Below are 20,233 nucleotides of genomic sequence, written 5' to 3'. Positions count from 1 at the left end.
CCATTATAGTGGCAGGGAAGCTCAAGACACAAACTCAGAAAACAGGAATGACTCTAAAACATCTACAAGCAAAGCCTCAGAGAAAAACACAGCTTGGGCACAAACTCAACTAGGATCCCTGGAAGAGATAAAGAATTTTAAAATGCGTTTTTTTAATAAATAAGAGCATTTGAGGGGAAAAGTGAAAAGTGAAAGTTATAGAAGAAAGAATTAGAAAGGGAATGAACAGATTTAGCATAAGAGGTACAAAAATCTTGCCCAAGCAATAAAATCCCTGAAAATGTGAATGGACTAAATAAAAGCCAATGACAGCATGAGATAGCAGGAAGTGTCAGGTAAAAGTCAAAAGACTGAAAACATAAAAGAAAAGCTAAGGTAGAGCCCTAGCAAAAACAACTGACCTGCAAGACAGAAGGGAAAAAATTTAGGCCTCCTTGGACTATCTAAACACTAGGACCAAAAAAACAAAATCTTAGACATCATATTTCAATAAATCTTAAAAGAAAACTGCCCAGATTTGTTAGAACTACAGGTAAAGTAGAAATAGAAGGAATTTACCTTCTGAAACCAAAAAATGAAAACTTACAGGAACTGTACAGCCAATATTTAGTTTCCAGATCAGAGTAAAAAATGTTGAAAGCAGTCAGAAAATAACTCAAGTTCTGAAGATCACACACGATTTAGCAGCCACTACTCTACAGAGGCAGAGAACTAGGAATACAATATTCTAGAATGCAAAGACAGGGGCTTACAGAGAAGAATAAATAACTTACCCAGCAAAATTGAGTATAATGCCACAAGTGAAAAAAAATGAACTTTTAGTGAAATAGAAGACTTCCAATCATTCTTTATGAAAAGATCAGATCTGTAGAGTAACTTTGAAATTCAACATACACATGAAGAGAAACACAAAGAAGTAAATGACAATTATAAAGGAATAAATAAGGACAAACTGCTTATGTTCAAATATGGGGAGATGATAATTAGAAAAGGCCTAGGAATAGTTCCATTTTGATAATCTTAAGAGAAGAATGGAAAGAGAGACTAACAAAGGACTCATCACTCAAATATATAGGGAACTAAAGGAAATTTATAAAAATAAGAGCCATTCCCCAATTCATAAATGGTCAAAGGATATGAACAGGCAGTTTTCAAAAAAAAAAAAAAAAGAAATCAAAGCTATCCAATCACATGAAGAATGCTCTAAATCACCACTGGTTAGAGAAATGCAAGTTAAAGCAACTCTGAGATACCACCTCACACCTCTCAGATTAGTTAATATGACAGAAAAGGAAAATGGCAAATGCTGGAAGAGGTGCGGAAAACTAGGTACACTAATATACTGTTAGTGCAATTTGTGAATTGGTCCAACCATTCTGGGGAACAATTTGGAAGTACACTGAAATGGCTATAAAACTGTACATACATTCCTTTGCTTCAGCAACACCACTACTAGGTCTGCCTCCCAAAGAAATCCCCCCCCAAAAAGGGAAAAGGACCTGTAGGTGCAAAAATATTTGCAGCAGCTCTTTTTGTGGTGATAAAGAATTGGAAATTGAGGGGATGCCTATCAATTGGAGAATGGCTGAATAAGTTGTAGTACATGATTGTGATGGAATACTATTATACTATAAGAAATGATGAGCAGGACAGTTTCCGAAAAATGTGGCAAGACTTGCATGGACTCACGCAAAGTGAAGTGAGCAGAACCAGAACATTGTACACAGTAACAGTAGTACTGTAATGATGATCAACTACAGTAGAAGCAATATTATAAGGATGATCAACTGTGGAAGTCTTAGCTACACTGAGCAACACAATGACCCAAGATGAAAAATGCTATCCACTTTCAGAAAGAGAACTGATGAACTCTGAATTCAGACTGAAGCATACTTTTTTCACTTTCTTTATGTTTCTTGATCTTTACTGGGTTGTCTTTTTTTTTTTGCAACATAGTTACTATGGAAATATGTTTTACATAATTTCACATGTGATATCACATTGCTTGCCTTCTTAATGGATGGGAGTGCCTAAACTAATTCCTCAATGATTAGTACAATTATCCTTGTGATTCTGAACCTCTGGCAGTCAACGTACAACTCTGTGCACTCCCCCCACTTGACCGTATCCCACTTCCAATGATCATTCCAAACCTGTCCATCCCTACTTTGGCCACTGGAACGCCTGCTCCATAAGCAAACTTCCTTTCACCTTAAATCTCTTCCTTTCTCACTTCTTCCACTCTGAGATTACCTACAGTTTACTATGAAGAGATCTTGTGTGTACCATGCAGTTGTTTTCATGTGTTTCCTACAATAAGATGTGAGTTCCATTAGGAAAAGATTTTTCTTTGTATCCACAGTGTTTACCACACATAGTACTTACTTAATAAATGCTTTCTGACCAACAGACAGATCTAAAGATAGGCATACTTCTGTTGGAAATGCCATCCACATTGTGAAACTTTTGTTTTGCATGTTTCTATAGCAACTCAGAATTTTTCCTTTGGAAAATTCAGAGGATCCTCATCTGCCATTGTTAATTTGGCATAAACTAGTAAAATATGCAACTTTTCAAGAACTGCAAAAACAAGCATAGCAAAGGGCTAATTCCACTTTACTCATTAAACTCATCTCCTTAAGTGTTGTGGAGTGGGGGAAGGAAAAAGTTGTAATCTGCTTACAACTCAATTTTGTGTTTCAAAGTTCCAAAGCCTTAACAGGCTAACAATTAGCTATTTGTTAAATCTCTCATAAGTCAAAGTGATAGGGTTTAAAACACCCTAGAAATGTTAGTACAGAGTTGAAATGTATGTATGAACCAACTGCTCCAATGCAACAGTAAGACTCTTCCCTAAGTCTGGATTTTCCTTAAATGCTTAAAAGAACTACAACAGTCCTTATAAAAGCTAAAGGTATGCACATATGCCCATTCCTCCACAAAATAGCCAACTAATACAGTAATGTTTATCAGTAATACAGATGGCTTCATGCCAAGAGCAATGTTGTTCTGGTACTGCAGATACCCAAGGCTTGTATCTGCAATTAAGACACATCAAAGAGAGATAAGAGTTAAATTTTATTCAAAACATTTCACAAATGTGAATTCTAATCAGTAATATGAAACGAGGTCAGACCACCAAAATGAAGTCACAGGAAAGGATGTATTAATTTCCTGAAATCAAATGAAATAAGGCAGGGGTGGGGAACCTGTGGCCTTGAGGCCACACATGTGGCCCCGCAAGGTCCTTATGTGGGGGCCTTCTTTGGCCACAGGTTCCCCACTCCTGGAATAAGCCTTGGGGCATTCTCTGCATCAGCTACAAACAAAAGCCTCAATGCTGTTAAGAATAAGGGTAGGAAATGTTAAAAATCAATAATTTATCTTATATTTTGAAGTAATTTATGTTGGAAGGTGCTCTTCACAGACTTATCTTATTGATAGCCATAAATCCTACAAATGAAACAAGTGACTTCCATTCTAACTTTACAAAAGCAAAGTAACAAAGATATTCAGTGATTTGCTGCCCCACCCCCACCCCCAAATCCAGAAAATCAGTGACACGGAGAGAATTAGAATCCAGGACCCCAAATCCTAAGAGCAGTTTCAATTATATGATCCACACACTAAGATGCCACTTTACTTATCTTAAAAGTGTCCCCTAAATTCTTGGGCTCTCTTTCTCTTCTCCCCCAAAACTATCTAGCTCCATCAGCTAGATATCTAGCTATCTAGCTATCATCAGCTCCAAGGGGGTCAACTCTCATTTCTTTGCAAATGGTGCTCAGAGCAATACAGCCACCCCAAATTTCTCTTCTGAGCTCCAGTACCTTCCCCCACTGCATCTCATACATCGCTCATTTGAATTTGAAGTCCTGTAGGTTTCTAAAACTCAACATGTCTAAAACAGAACTTGTTGGCTTTCCCTTTAATTCTCTTCTCTTTGCAACTTTCTCTTTATTCTTCAGGGCACTACCTGTAATATCCTCACTGTCCCAGTCACCCAGGCTGGCAAACTTCAGTATTTTCCTCCACTCCTCATTTTTACACCAAATATCCAATTCACTGTTGAATCTTTGCATTTCTACCTCTGCAAATATCTTTTAAGTATGTCCCCTCATCTCCACTCACACAACCACTGCCCCAGTTCAAGTTCACACCCCCCTCTCTCCTGGAGTATTCCAAGAGCCTTCTATAACTGGTCCCTGGCTTTCAGTTTTTTTCCCCATTCCAAATCATACTCCATCCAGTTCCTGAAGTGATTTTCCTAAAGCACAGGTATGACCATGTCACCCTCCTATTCAAAAAACTCCATGGTTCCTTATTACCTCAAGGATCAAATGTAAAATCTAGTTTGGAATGTAACGCCTTTTACAACCTGGCCACTTTCTACTTCTCCAATCTTCTAGTGCTTTAGCCCAAGACTGGCAAACTACAGCCTGCAGACTAACTGTGGGAAAGCTATGAATGTTGTTGTTGTTGTTTTAAACTTTTTCAAAATATAAAAAAAATCCTTAGCTCTTGGGCCCTACAGAAACAGGCCAGGATACAGTTTGCCAACCCCTGCTAGTCTTTCTTCCATGCACCGTAGTTACCATCTAGTTACACTAGTCTCCTTATTCCTCGTATACAAACCTCCAATCTCCCAAATCTCTTGTTGTATTGGCTGTCCCCCAACCCTGAAACAAATCTCTTTCCTCACTGCTGATTCTTAACTTCCCAGACTAGCTCAATTTTCTAAGCAAGAGGCCTTTCCTGGTTCTCTCCCAAGGGCCAAACCTCTGAGATTACCTTGTATTTGCACCATATTTGGGGTGAGTTCCCAGAGAGAAGGGATTGTGGGGTTGTTGACTTTCTTTGCACGCCCACCACTTAGCTCGGTGCTTGGGATTTAACAAGTATTTAATAAACACCTGTGGGCTGATTTAAGCTAGTCTATCAAATCTTAGAGATGTTAGTAAGACTGGTGTATAAAACCAATCATGTCCAAAAGAGAAATCTACTCTATTCTTTACAATAATCTTCATTAGTCAGTTGTTTATCACTTTTGCAGTTTAAAATAATAAGCAGAAAGTCAGAGTGGTACAGTATACCGTACACGACCCAGAAATGAGCCAGATCTTGGTGGTTCTAATCCCATGCTCAGGCCTCGCTAGTGACATAAATATATCACCTGATTTCTCTGGGGCCTCTGTTTTCTCATCTGTAAAATGAAGAACTTGCACTACTGATCAGGTTGGGCCTATGAACTTTTAAAAATATATATCGTAATGACTATTTCAATATAATTGGTTTCCTTTGCCATTCTCTGTATTTTATGCATTCAAAAGCACTACCCTGGGAAGGAGTGCATAGGCTTCACCAGACTGCCAGAAGGAATCCAGGACATGAAGAAGGGGAAGAATGCTGGACTAGATGATTTTTAAGGCTGCTTTCAACTATAACGCTAAAGTAAGGTTCTATTTACTATAAATTTACACAATAATCATTTCTACTTCTACCATAACTATATTTACAGAATCCGGACTATTCAAAGCAGAAACTAACATTTATCCTAGACCGTTTATCACATAATTGTGAGGCTTTTTCTTTGTATCCCAATAGATAGATTCTAGCCTTTAACAAAGTAGCCCATTTTTCACAGAAAAAAAAGTGTAACAAACTAATCTTAGCACAGTGCCTGGCACAGAGTAAATGCTTAATAAATGTTTTATCCAGATTAATTGAAATGCTTTCTTTTTGTATGTCCTAAGATGCATTCAAACCAAACAGATGCCACTATTAAATGATGTATCCTGGTAACTCAAACAAAGTTTCATTAATGGTCACAAGACCTGGATTTCTGTAGGTCATTTTGTTTTATGTGGCAATGCAACACTATAACGTAAGTTATATCTATTATAACTCAAATATGTAACTGTTAATGATAGAAAGTCTGACAGAGGGAATATTAATAGCAATACTCTGACATAAAGGATGCTAATCATACAAAATACATCTACATGTGAGAAGACACCTCCACCCCACAACCCTTGTGAGTCCACGAGTGCCAACACTCTACGTCAGACAGACATTAGTTTGCTGAACTTTTTTTTCCTTTCTTTTAAAAATTCTTTATAAGGGATGGCTCTCTGGCAAGGGGTAGGGGAAAGGATACGGTGGGAGATATATGGATGTAAAAAACAGAGAGCCAGTCTCAGAGACAGGAAGACCTGGGTTCAAGTTTTACTTCTGACACAGAATGGCTGTGTGACATTAGACAAGTCACGTACTCTCAATGCTCTAGGCCAGAGATGTCAAACTTAAGGGAACCAATAAAGATCAATGCTACTCTGAATCTGATTCTCCCCCAAAAGATGGAGCTTGTTGCTAGGGTGAAAATGATAGCACCCTTGACATAAAGGGGACATTAAAAAGGAAGGTAGGATGTGATCACCACACATCTACTACTTCAGTACATCACTACACTACCCTACACTTACTACATCGGTATATCACTACACTACAGAGAAGTTTTCAGAGAGAAGAAAAGGAAGACAGATACAGATAGAGATGCACTCTAGATCTAGGAAGAGTTTGGGAAAAGGATAGAATTTCATGGACTATAGGAGAATATGGTTAACTGAGAAGGGATGAGAAGACTGAAATTTGAAAACACAAAGAAACAGATTCAACAAGGAGGAAAAGGAAGAGCTGTCTAAAGTGAACAAGGTAGATGAGAGTACAGGGAATTCAACAATCTCAGATTTTAAAAAAGGCACATGCAGATGATAAAAACAAGAAGGATGACCAAAGATAAATATAAAAAACATGGCATGCTCCTGCAAGAAGTATTATAACACTGCCCCATATCAATCTGTGGAGGTGAGGACCTTGCTTGTGGTACACTGAATATATTAGGTATTTTGAATTGGTTAAGTTTCCTAAACTTTTTGTTCTTTTAAAAAAAAAACTCCTGGGAGCCAGGATGGCGGAAAAAAGGCAAGAAGCTTCCTGAGCTCTCCCCAGTTCCCCTTGAAATAATGTTAAGTGAAGCCTCCAAATGAATTCTGGATTGACAGAATCCACAAGAAAATGGGGTGAAACAATTTTCTAGCCCAGGAGAACTTAGAAGGACTTCAGTAAAGGGCTGTCTCACTTGGGTAAAAGAGGAGCACAACCCAGCACAGGCAGTATCTGAGCAAGCCAGGTGTAGGCTCTTAGCCACAGCACGGATCAACAACCAAGGCCCTGTAGTCCTGGCTATGAGACCTTCAGCCTCAGTACAGCAGGCAAACTGTAGCCCCAGAACCCAGGGCACTACAGGTACGAATAGGCCAGGCCACACTAGTGCAGTGAAAAAGCTGCCAGGCCTGGAGACCCCAGCATAGAAATCCAGTGACCAGATCCTTAGACCCAGCACAAGAAGCTTGGAACAGTGCACCCTGTATCCTAGAAGCAGAGTTCAATTTTAAAAGTCACAAAATAGACTGAAAAATGAGCAAAAAACAAAAAAAGAGCCCTGACCATAGAAAGGTACTATGGCAATAGGGAAGCTCAAAACACAAACTCAGGAAAGAACAACAATGCCAAAACACCTATATGTGAAGTCTCAAAGAAGAATATGAAATGGTCTCAAAGTCAAAGAGTCCTCTTGGAAGATCTCAAAAAGGACTTTAAAAATCAACTAAGAGAAGTAGAAAAAAAATTGGAAAAAGAAATGAGAGATGCAAGAGATTCATGAAAAAGAGTCAATAGCTGGGAAAAAGAAAATAACTCCTTAAAAAGTAGAATTGGCTAAATGGAAAAGGAAGTACAAAAATTCACTGGAGAAAACAATTCCTCAAATATCAGAACTGAGCAAGCGGAAATTAATGACTCTATGAGATATCAAGAATCAAACAAAATCAAAAGAATGAAAAAATAGAAAAAAAATAGAACATCTCACTGGAAAAACAAATGACCTAGAAAACAGATCCAGGAGAGATAATTTAAGAATTAGTGGACTGCCTGAAAGCCATGATCAAAAAAATAGCCTGGACAACATCTTTCAAGAAATTATCAAGAAAAAATGCTATGATGTCATAGAACCAGAGGGTAACGAGTAAGCAAAAGACTCTACCAATCAGCTCCTGAAACAGATCCCAAAAATCAAAGCTCTAAGGAATTTTATATCCAAATTTCAGAACTCTCAGGTTAAGGAGGAAACACTGCAAGCAATCAGAAAGAATTCAAATATCAAGGAGCCACAGTCTAAAGAATCAGAAGGCTTGGAATATGATATTCTGGAAGGCAAAGGAATTTGGATTACAACCAAGAATCAAGTACCCAATGAAGTGAGTATAATCTTTCAGGGGAAAAATGGACATTCAATGAAACAGGGGACTTTCGAACTTTCCTGATGAAAAGACCAAAGCTGAACAGAAAATTCAATTTTCAAATACAAGACTCAAAAGAAGAATAAAAAAGATAAACAGGAAAGAAAAAAAACATGTTATTCAATAAGGTTAAACTATTTACATCCCTAAATGGGGAGGTGATACTTGTACTGCTTAAGAACTATATCTCTATTAGGGCAGTTAGAAAGAGTATTTATATAGACAGAAGGTATGGGTATAAGTTGACTTTGATACAATATTTTTAAAAAATTAAGGGGTTAAAAAAAGTATTGTACCGGGAGAAGAGGGAAGGAGGAGGGACAATACAGTAAATTATGTCACATGAAGAGGTGTGAAAGAGAGAAAGCTGGAGGTGGGGTAGGGGGGTGTGAGCATTTGCTCAAAGAGGGAATAAGATACACACTCAGTTTGGTATAGATATCTATCTTACCCTATAGTGAAGCATAAGGAGAAGGGGAAAAGAAAAGTAGGTGGGGGGCTGATAGAAGGGAGGGCAGATTGAGAAAGGTGGTGGTCAAAAGCAAAACACTAGTGAGGAAGGACAGGGTAAAAGGTAAGAGAGAAAAGTATAAACAGGGTAAAAATAAGATGGAGGGAAATAAACATTAGTAACCATAACTGTGAATGTGAATGGGATGAACTATCCCATAAAACAGAAGCAACAGAAGGGATTAAAAACCAGAATCCTACAACACATTTGAAGCAGAGAGACATGCACAGAGTAAAGGTAAAAGGATAAAGCAAAATATATTATTATTCAGCTGAAGCAAAAAAAAAAAAAAAAGGGCAGGGGTAGCAATCAGAATCTCAGATGAAGCACAGGCAAAGATAGATCTAATTTTAATTTGTCTCTTTTAGAGACAAGGAAGGAAACTACATTTTGCTAAAAGGTACTACAGATAATGAAGTAATATCAATACTAAACATATGTGCACCAAAAAGTATAGCATCCAAATTTCTAAAGGAAAAGTTAAATGATTTACAGGAAGAAAGACAGTAAAACTATACTAGTCGGGGATCTCAAACTTCCCCTCTCAGAACTAGATAAATCTAACCACAAAATAAACAAGAAAGAAGTTAAGGCGATGAATAGAATTTTGGAAAAATTATTTATGATAGACCTCTGGAGAAAACTGAATGGAGATATGAAGGAATATACCTTTTTCTCAGTGGTACATGGCACCTACACAAAAACTGACCATGTAATAGGGCATAAAAACCTCACAGTCAAATGCAGAAAGGCAGAAATATTAAATCCATCTTTTCAGATCATGATGCAAACGAAATTATATTTAGTAAAGGGCCATGGAAATATAGATTAAAAATTAATTGAAAACTAAATAATCTATCCTAAAGAATGGGTGGGTCAAACAACAAATCATAGAAACAATCAATAATTCCATCAAAGAGAACAACAATAATAAGACAATATGCCAAAATTTATGGGATGCAGCCAAAGTAGTACTTAGGGGAAATTTTACATCTCTAAATGCTTACATGAATAAAAGAGAAAAAGAAGAAATCAATGGACTGGGCATGCAACTGAAAAAGCTAGAAAAAGAACGAATTAAAAATCCCCAATTAAACACCAAATTAGAAATCCTGAAAATCAAACTGAAAAGCAAAGAAACTGAAAGCAAGAAAACTACTGAACGAATAAGTAAAACTAAGAACTGATTTTAGGAAAAAAACAAAACAGATAAACCTTTGGTTAATTTGATGTAAAAAAAGAAGAAAACTAAATTAACAAAAATGAAAAGGGTAAATTCACCACTATGAGGAGGAAATTAAAGCAATAATTCAGAACTATTTTGTCCAATACTATGCCAATAAATCTTACAATCTAAGTGAAACAGATGAATATGCACAAAAATATAAATTGGCTAGACTAACAGAAGAGGAAATAGAATACTCAACCCCATTTTAGAAAAAGAAGACGCCATCAATGAACTCCCTAAGAAAAAATTCCCAGGGCCAAACAGATTTACAAACATTTAAAGAATCATTAATTCCAATACTGTATAAACTACTTGGGAAAACAGGTAAAAAAGTCCTACCAAATTCTTTTTATGACACAAATATGGTGCTGATACCTAAACCAGAAAGAGCTAAAACAGAGAAAGTAAATTATAGACCAATTTCCCTAATGAATACTGATGCCAAAATTTTAAGTAAAATATTAGCAAGGAAACTGCAGCAACTCATCACCAAGATAATACACTACGACCAGGTGGGATCTACACCAGGAATGCAGGTCTGGGTTCAATATTAGGAAAACTACCAGCATAACTGACCATATCAAAATAAACAGAAATCATATGATTATCTGAATAGATACAGAAAAGCTTTAAAAAAAATACAGCACCCATTCCTAATAAAGATACTAGAGAACATAGGAATAAATGGAGCTTTCCTTAAAATGATAAGCAATATCCAACGTAAACTATCAGCAAGCATTATCTGCAATGGGGATAAACTAGAAACCTTTTCAGTAAGATCAGGAATGAAACAAGGATGCCCATTATATCATCACTATTATTCAATATTGTACTAGAAATGTTAGCTTTAGCAATGAGAAAAAGAAATTGAAGGAATTAGAATAGGCAATGAGGAAACAAAACTATCACTCTTTGCAGATATGATGGTATACTTAGAGAATCCCAGAGAAGCAACTAAAAATACTACTTTAAATAATTAACAACATTAGCAAAGTTGTGGTGTATAAACCAAACCTACATAAATCACTAGCATTTCTATATATTACCAACAAAGCCCAGCAGCAAGGGCTAGAGAAATTTAATTTAAAATAACTGTAGACAATATAAAATATTTGGGAGTGTACCTGCCAAGACAAATCCATGAGCTTTATGAACACAATTACACAACACTTTTCACATAAATAAAATTGGGTCTAAACAACTGGAAAAATAGCAATTGCTCAAGGGCAGGCTGAGCTAATATAGTAAAAATGAAGACTAGAATGAAGTAAGACTGCAAATGTACATGGAGGCTGGACTGTGGGAGGTATTCAATGTCAAGCTAAGGAATTTGCATTTTATCCAAAAGGCTGCAGCAGGGAAGGAAGGTTTCTGGACAGGGGTAACTCAGTCAAATTTAATCAACAGGAAGATTTGGCAGCTGTCTGGAAAATAGATTTGAGAAGAGAGAAATTGGAAACAGAAGACTAATGAGGAAGCTACAATCACAGTGAAGGCAAGAAGTGATGACAGCTGGAGCTAAGGCAGTGGCTGTATGAGGGAAAAGGGCATGTGAAAGTTTTTGGAGGTTAAATTGATAAAATTTGGCAGATAGCTAGACACTGAAGGGATAAGAGAGAGAGGGAAGAGTAAAAGATGACTCTAAGATTATGAAGCTGAGTGCCTGGAAAGATGGCTGTACATTCAGCCACGGAGGGAAGCTGGTAGGAAAGGCAGTTTAGGGGGGATGATCTGATGGAGTTAGTGAATTCTGTTTTGGACCCAATATATCTGTACATGAAATGCCTCTGGGGCATCCAAGAGGAGATAGCCAGTGAACAGCTGATAACGTGCAACTGAAGGTCAGGAGAGAAATTACGGCTGGACGTGTTGATTTGGGAGTCACCTACGTAGAGATAATACTTGAACTCCATGAGTTGTTACGATATCCAAAAAAGAGAGAAGAGGACCTAGAACAGAGACCTATGGAATACTTAAGCCAACCAAGGTGACAAGAGATGGATGGTGACCCCGAAAAGGAAAATATGAGAAGGAATATTGTGACAAGTAGTAGGAAAACAGTCACAGAAGTCCAGAGGACAGAGGAACTGGTCAACAGTATCTAAAACTGCAGTAGAGTCAAGGAAGGTGATGTATCATCTATTTGACTAAGGAGCTGGGGAATGAAGAAAGCTAAAACTAAAGATCAGATAGCAAGATAAGGAATCTTTGAAATTATTAGAGTAACTATGATTTAATTTAGTTACAGTCAACTAGCATTTATTAAGTTTCTACTATGTTATGGGTTCTGTGTTACGCATTGAGGATACAAAGAAAGGCAAAAGACAGTCTTAGCTCTCAAGGGGTTCGGGGTCTAGTTAGGGGAGACAACACACAAACAACTATGCACAAACAAGATAGTCATGATACACTGGAGATAATCAACAGAGGGAAGACACTAAGATTAAGGGGACTGGGAAAGGTTCTTGCATAAAGAAGACAGGACTTTAGCTGAGACCTGAAGAAAGCCATGAGACGGAGATGAGGGAGGAGAGAGTTCCAGGCAAAAGGCCAGTGAAAACACTTGCAGCTGGGAGATGAAATGTCAGGTTTGAGGAACAGCCAGAAGGCCAGTGTGGCTAGATCCAAGAATATGTGGTGAGGAATAAGGTATAAAAAGACTGGAAAGAGGGGTGGAAGGACCAGGTGAAAGTTTTCAGGAGGGGTATAGGTGTAAGACTGGAAAGGTAGGGAAAAAATTATTCCCACATTTTTTTAGGAAATCAATTAAAGTGTAAATTGAGATAGGCTCTCATACAGTCCAAACTATGTAAATATAAACTGGACACGAGCTGGGAACAATTAGTGCTAATTTGAAAAAAGGCTAATGATAGTATGGAGATACCCAGTTTAACGTTAAGGAAGAATACTAGACTTTTGAGTCAGAGGTGAAGTTACATTTTCTAGTTGTGACCTTGGACAAGTCACTTCCTTCAGTTTATGTACCTCATAGGGATACGGTAAGAGGTGCACCATCTCATAAACTGTGTAGGATTACAGAATGTACAATGGAATTGAAAGGCAAGAGAACCAGGGTCTAATCTCAGGGCTGCTCTTCACAAAACAAGGAAATTCTTTGGACCTGAGTTTCCTCACTATAGCAAAATGAAGGAGTTCACCTCTAACAGTCTATAAATCCTATTACATGCTTAATATGAAGTATAAAACATAGATCCATCAAAAGATTCTTCCCCAAACTGACATGAACTGATGCAAGGTGAACATGTACACAATGAGTCTGGCACCGTAAAAGGGAAGAACAACACAACAAATGAAAATGAATGCTGTGACACTGAAATAACGAAGCTTTGCTCCAAAGGAAACATACGAGAGGGTAGCTGCCCATCTTCTTTGCAGCGACGCATGGGGAATTGCTGCATTTAATATCAGATTTTTCTATGGGTTGGCTGGTTTTGATGCACCAGTTTATTTTATTCTTTGTTATCAGGGATGGCTCTCTGGGAAGGTAAGGGACACATCAGGAAATGTAGGTAATATAAAAAGATATTAAATTTTATTTTTTTAAAATTCTTTCCTCTTCAGGTAGATCCAATAAATACCAGCAATAAACCAATTGAAGGAACTATGCAAATTTTTATACCTGACATTCCACAATTTAAATCTTCATATTTCTCTCTGTTAAGTATTCTAAAACCAAAGATTGTATTTAGCCAAATCTAGGCGTGCTACAATCACATCAATTCCAGCATAATTACTGACTCCCCTCTCCCTATAATCCATTTTCAGTCAGCATGCCTTAATTGTATTTATATGTTCCCTAAGAAAATAGGACGTAACTCCAAACTTACCTGACTAGGTCTCCGTGGAGCTGTAAATAAAGGCTTTCCTTTCCCTGTCCAGCACATATCTCGGATGCTGGTGTCTCTACTGTGCAAAGGACCAGGTGTAAATCAGAAGAGGATGAGGTGACAGTGCTGGCCACGGAGGCAGTGGTAGTGGCAGTAGCTGTTTCTGCTCCATAGAGGTAGACACAGCCTCTCTTCACATCCTCTTTCAGCCAGTCTCTCTCACGGGAGCTGAACCTACTTCTCCTGTGCAAACAGTGTCTGCTTCCACTGCGCTTCATGTTTCTCTAAGGGGTACAAAGAGCAATTACTGGCTAGGATAGCCAACCTCTCAATCAAATCATATTTGGCTGTTTACAGTCACCTGCATGACTGCATTATCCTTACCACCTGTTCAATGCCTTCATCTTCCTCCCCAACCCACTCTCACACTCCCTCTCTAGAGGCAACATCAGAACCAATAACCCCATGTCTGTATTCAATACTTTTTATACCAATGAAAACACATGGAACTCTAGATCTACTATAAATAGAAGCTACGCTTAGAAGTGCTCACTACTAATCACATCAGGCCTAAGTGCCAGCACAAATAAACTGAAAAGCTGTCTACATAGTCTTGCTGTTCCCCCCTTGCCAGAACAACAGTGTGAGCCCATCACACATATATTTCTAAAGATTAGTAAATGCCCATTGTTGTTTGATGCCTCTCCTGTCTCACCTTACACAAGAAGAAAATCCAATTAATTGTCCATGGAATGGACATACTATTGGAGGAAATGAATCACAATTAGATCTTGACAATCTAATTCTAAATTAAACACAACAAAAAGAAGTTGCAGCTATCTGCAATGATGGCTCACAGGTGCTCCTGGAAGAGGCAAATAAAAGAGTTGGTAAAGCTGGTTTTATCCTGCATCCAAGGGCAACAATAAACATTCCACGGAATGTTTTGTCATCTCACATTGCATTGTTCAGGATAACATTAGCAAGGAGAACACTACGAAAATAATTGCTGCTTAAGCATCAACATTTATTTGAAAAGAATGAGAAGGAAATAAGCATTTATTAATCACCTACTATGTGCCAGGCACTGTGTCAAGTTCTTTATGAATTATGTTTCATTTGATCTACATGACAACTTGAGAGGTTGGTGCTATTATTATCATCCTCATTTTACAGATGAAGAAACTGAGGCAAACAGAGGTTAAATGACTTGTCCAGGGTCACACAACTATGTCTGGAACTAAAGTCTTCCTGGCTCAAGGCCCATTATTGCTCTAGCTGCCTAAGTAAAATAAAGTCTACCAAAAGAAACTAATAAGAGCCTCCAAATTAAGTCAACATACACTTTAATACTTGAAGACTTTAATGAAAAGAGTGGGAACAGAGGAGGATGGTGAAAAGAGTTGGAAATATGATTCAGTGCAAAGGCTTACACTATATTTCGAAGTCCCATTCCTATATACTACGAATATTTTCTTCACGGTGTCCAGAGATGCTGGACATAACAAGTAACAAATGACATCATAAAGAATGAAACTGAATCTTAACAGACAGGAAAAAGACTCATTACCATGGGGCAGCGATTTCCAAGTCAGCTGTTTGAGTATAGACCGCAGACTTGTTCAAACAAAAATCAATACAAAGTTAAAAGAAAGACTTAAATGAGAAGAAAAGGTGAGCAATAAAGGCCACTATGACCTGATCTTTCAATCAACAAGCCGTTAAGTATCTATTTCATGTTATAATAAGGATAGAGCAAAAACTCAACAGGCCCTGTCCTGTAGGGGGTTACAATCTATTGGGGGAAAATAACACGTACATATTTAAGTTAATACAAAATATAAACAAAGTGTTATGGGGGGAGGGAAGAATTGGGAAAGGCTGACTATAGGAGTGACATATAAACAGAGCTCAGAAGAATTTGAGATGTTCTATGAGGTGGAGGTGAGGAGAGGTAGTGTACTGGCGTTTCGGTAAGCAGGCAAACAAAACCTTTTGCGGGTTCTTTAATTCATTTTGCATTTTTAACTATCACTGATATGGATTAAAGTGCCTTAGGATATGGTGATTGATTGTGCAAATCAATTACCATAACGAAGACACCAAAAGACTTGGATCTTCCAAGGAGAGATATGACAGTAAAGACAAGAATGGCTTAAATATAACTCACCTATAAAATCTTAAAGAGGATGGCAGAAATTTAAGAGTGGTATTACCTCAAAACAGAAGCAGCGGGAGATAGAACCATTTACAGAAAGCTTGGTGAGGGACAACTAAGACGAGTCATCCTGAGGGCATTTAAGACTGAAATTAGACAACAGATGAGAAATGGAGATCTATAAACATTTTTATAAGAAATGGAGATGTATAATTTTATAATTAACTCCACCAATAAAAGTGAAGTCTCCTACCAGATTTGGACTCTGGGCACCATAGTCCAGATGCAGCGAAAAAGGAAGGAAATGGTACTAAACAAAACAAAGAAGAAGAGAGGCAAAATATAAAGACAGGAGATCTGTGATGGAGGTAGTGAAATTTTGAGGGCACTGAGGAACTAAATGCTGATGATACAGGAAAGAAAAAAGAGGCCTGGGAGAAATATGAACTTATTACCAAAAAAAAAAAGACAGAATATCAAAAAACAATCTGCCTTCTCTCCCTCCTCTATAGGATCTGTGATTGTAATCTATACCTGCATTCATGGGCATCCCTCTTGAAGCTCTATGATGGAAAAAAGCAGGCTTTTACAAACAATATTGTACAAAGGATCATATTTTAGTCATGCAACCGACCAAAAGTTGTAGAGAATACAAGAGACTACTGTGCTCTTATTGTCTGTCAATCATTTAAAAGGCATTTCATTCAAAAGAGCAAAACACCACCTTGAAGGTCTCCCTCCAACAAGGTGCTGTCCATCTGGCAAAATCAAACAAGTTTCTGGGAATAATGTAACAGAGAACTCTGTTCAGTGGCCTCAGCTTATTAGATATTAAATAAGCAAAATAGGAAGATTATACAAATGGAAGTGGGGAGGTATAGAAGAACAGTTGTCACCTGAACTTCATTTTTACACTTTCACATGAACTGGTCAAAGCAGGGTAGAATACCCACATACACACATTTGGAGTAGTAACACATTCAAATCAACAATGCAACAGGAAAGAACAAGGAGAGGGAAAGGAGGAGAAAAGGGGGAAGGTTCAGGGAGGGAGAAATCAGTCATAAGCAAAACAAAAATGGGTCAAGGAGAGAGGTAGGGGAGCACAAGGAGACCATACTACCCCTGAGCACTGGTGCTGAGCGCACCCCACTCTCATCACCTTCCTTCTTTATAAAAAAGGAAGGGGAGGAGTGAAAAAAGTATAAGAGAACAGGATGGAAAGAAATACACAATTAACCATCATAACTGTGAATGTTAATGGGATAAACTTACCAATAAAACAGAAGAGAAAAGAAGGCTGGGTTAGAAAGCAAAGTCCAACAATACACTGTTTACAAGAAACATACTTGAAATGTAAGGATTCCAAAAGAGTTAAAATAAGGAGATAGAAAAAATCTATCACACTTCAGCAGAACTCAAAAAAAATTTTTAAGTATCCATCATGATCTCAGACAAAGCCAAAACGAAAATAGACTGACATGGAAACTCATTATCATCTAAGGGAGAATAAGGCTATAAACAACCTTTACAAAAGAGAAGTTTATAAAGAGAATATTTAAGATTTAAAAGATACTTCTGGAAAGTCAACTGTTTTAGCCAAGAATTGCAGTCCAATATTTTAACATTTCAGTTTTATATTTTGTGTTGATGAGCACTGAACACTCAGTTTACTGCCATACAGGAATTTGGCAACTTAGAGTGCTGACCTCAAAATCCAGAAAAATTGTTCAAATCCCACCTCAGCCAGAGTCTGTTACCTTGGGCAAGAAATTTTAAGTTTTCAGTACTCCAAGCACCTCAATAAGACTTAAGTTGCAGAGATGAACTGATCTGCATTGCTACAGGAGAGGGAATTCCTCAGTAGGAGTCTCCTACACTAATGACATCACAGGTCTCAAAAAAAGAATCTAAAAATAAGGATACTACACAGCATCTAGTACCTAATGAAAAAAGAAACCCATACACTAGCACATTCTGAATGCAAAATATTTTAAATAATGAGATTAATTTTCCATCGTTCAAAATTTAAAATCAGGAAGGACATGCCAAAGGGGATACACATAATATCATTTTAGTAATCCTTAACCTTATACACTTTCGACAGACTCAGAACTATAAAATGTAAACATGATTGTGTAAAGTAGCCAGAAACCTACTTTCTAAACACCTACTTTCTCTTCAACAGAGGTCTCTATCGTTTAAAAAAGGGTTATTAAAAGCAGGCTCACTCATATTCTCCTACCCACTTGAAAAAGTGCCATAATCTGGGGGAAAACAATTGATGAGTCTGAGAAGTGCTTAAATTAAATCTACCAAATTTATAATTCTGTATATGTACTTGAGGCCTAAATCTACTATTTTTTAAATATGTGGTTACAACCCCCAAGGAAAGTACATACAAAATGTTCTCCCTGATAAAGCTTCAGGATCACCCATACGGAGTACTGTCTACTGTCACTTACAAATTACGAACTCTATTAGGACAGTACTCCCACTTGGTATAAAATACAATCATTCATCTGCTTAAGTGAACTTTTTACATTCTCCCATTGGCTGCCTATTTATTTGCAAAGGCTACTCAACCCGTGGACTGTAATCAATAAGGACTGAGGCTTAATTACTCTAGAGACCTCACGCTCTCCTGGCACCAGCAGAGTACTATAATTAAGACCAGTTACATGGTTTTTGAAATAAATCCCCAGATAAAGTCTTGGTGCACTAAGTGACAAGTTGTCTTCCAAGAGAGGTACTGGTTCCAGAACTCCTCGGCACTGAAGTCAAAACAGGCCAGCTTGTTTACCTGATAGGACATAGCGCAATGCCTATCTTTTAGGCCTGCCATTCTCTGATAAGGAGAGCCGGGCTGAACTTTCTTTTTCTTCACTTCAGTATTTAACTAAAATAGACATTTGTGCTACCTTATATTTCTGAATAAAAATTCAGAAATCTTTAGGTAACGTTTTGTTGTTGCCATACGGCAAAACTCAAAAAGTTTATGGAAGAGGTAGAAGCAAAGTAGTAACGTTGATAGGTGACAGAAATAACTTTATAATCGTATCCTTTTTCACAGCCTAAACAATTTCCCCTACCTACCTCCTTTTTTTTTCCTCCAGGGCTATCTAACGGTTAACACGGAAAGATACAGTCTTTCTTGGTCTCCTTCTCCTTTCTCAATCCTTACGGACAACCTGAGCTATTTTTTTTTAAATCATATTGCATACATCTTTTTTTCTACAACAAGCTGTCAGGAAATACTGCTAATTCCTTCCCAAACAATTCTAGAATAGATTCATTCCATCCAGGCTTCAGATGAAGACGTTGGCCATCTATTTCACTTACAGCAAGTTTCCCTAATTTATTTACACACTGCAAGGGGGGTGGGGGGAAATCCACGCTGTACCACTGGAACCCTCCACGAGGAGCTGCGTTTAGATACTCTCCGGAGCATCCCGGTCTTTTGCTTCCCGTTCTATATTCATTCATTTCGAGCTTCTCGTCATCACTTTCAGGGCCCTACACCACCACACTCCACCCTTACCTGCGGTATCTATTTTCGTTTCCTCCTAATCCCCCCGAAGCCCTGCCGCCTGTTGCATAACTGCACCCCCTGTATCCCCCCCCCAGTTTTTTTCCAGTGCTACCTCCTTACGGTCCTCTTGGAAGAGGGGACCCAGCTGCCCCCCCGCCAGCCAGCTGTCCATCTCCCACCCGGCTCGTGCGGCTTGGGGGTGGCGGGGGCTGGTTAAGGGAAGGGACATCGTTTCGCCTTCTCAGATTCAGCTCTCGCAGCTGGAGATTTCACGCTTGGGGTCACTTCACAATCAGCGCCCCACACACAGTGGCCTGGGCAGCACCAACTCCCTCCCCCCCCGTTTTTTAACCTCCCCTCCACCCCTCGCCGCGCAGGCTGGACATTTGCAGTAGTCCAGCTGGGAAGCCCCCACGCCCGCAGCCCACCCCTATTCCTGGGGGCCTGGGGAGCCAAACGGCCGGCCGCCCGCCAGGCCCGGGACGCCCGTCCCCCTCCTCACCTTCAGGACGCGGATGCCCCCCGGCCGGCGGCTCGCGGCGGGGACCTCGGCCTGCTCCGGGGTCTCCAGGGGGCCGGTGGGCCCCGGCTCCACCTCC

At 38.6% G+C, this 20,233-nt stretch overlaps 1 protein-coding gene across 1 annotated transcript in view; it reads right to left on the bottom strand.

The window, feature by feature from the left end:
• Window positions 1–20,233, bottom strand: part of PHLPP2 (PH domain and leucine rich repeat protein phosphatase 2) — a 102,890-nt gene extending 82,657 nt beyond the window's left edge. The window contains exons 1-2 of the mRNA XM_036751145.1: window positions 20,137–20,233; window positions 13,945–14,228 (exon numbers count right to left, since the gene is read on the bottom strand). Of these exons, the coding sequence (XP_036607040.1) occupies window positions 13,945–14,222 (278 nt within the window). The 5' untranslated portion in view covers window positions 14,223–14,228; window positions 20,137–20,233. The remainder of the gene's footprint in view (window positions 1–13,944; window positions 14,229–20,136) is intronic.

Source organism: Trichosurus vulpecula, chromosome 3, assembly GCF_011100635.1.
Source record: "Trichosurus vulpecula isolate mTriVul1 chromosome 3, mTriVul1.pri, whole genome shotgun sequence".
In the NCBI taxonomy this organism is placed as follows: Eukaryota; Metazoa; Chordata; class Mammalia; order Diprotodontia; family Phalangeridae; genus Trichosurus; species Trichosurus vulpecula.
The sequence above is the reverse complement of the archived record's forward strand: the minus strand, read 5'-3'. Positions and strand labels throughout refer to the sequence as shown.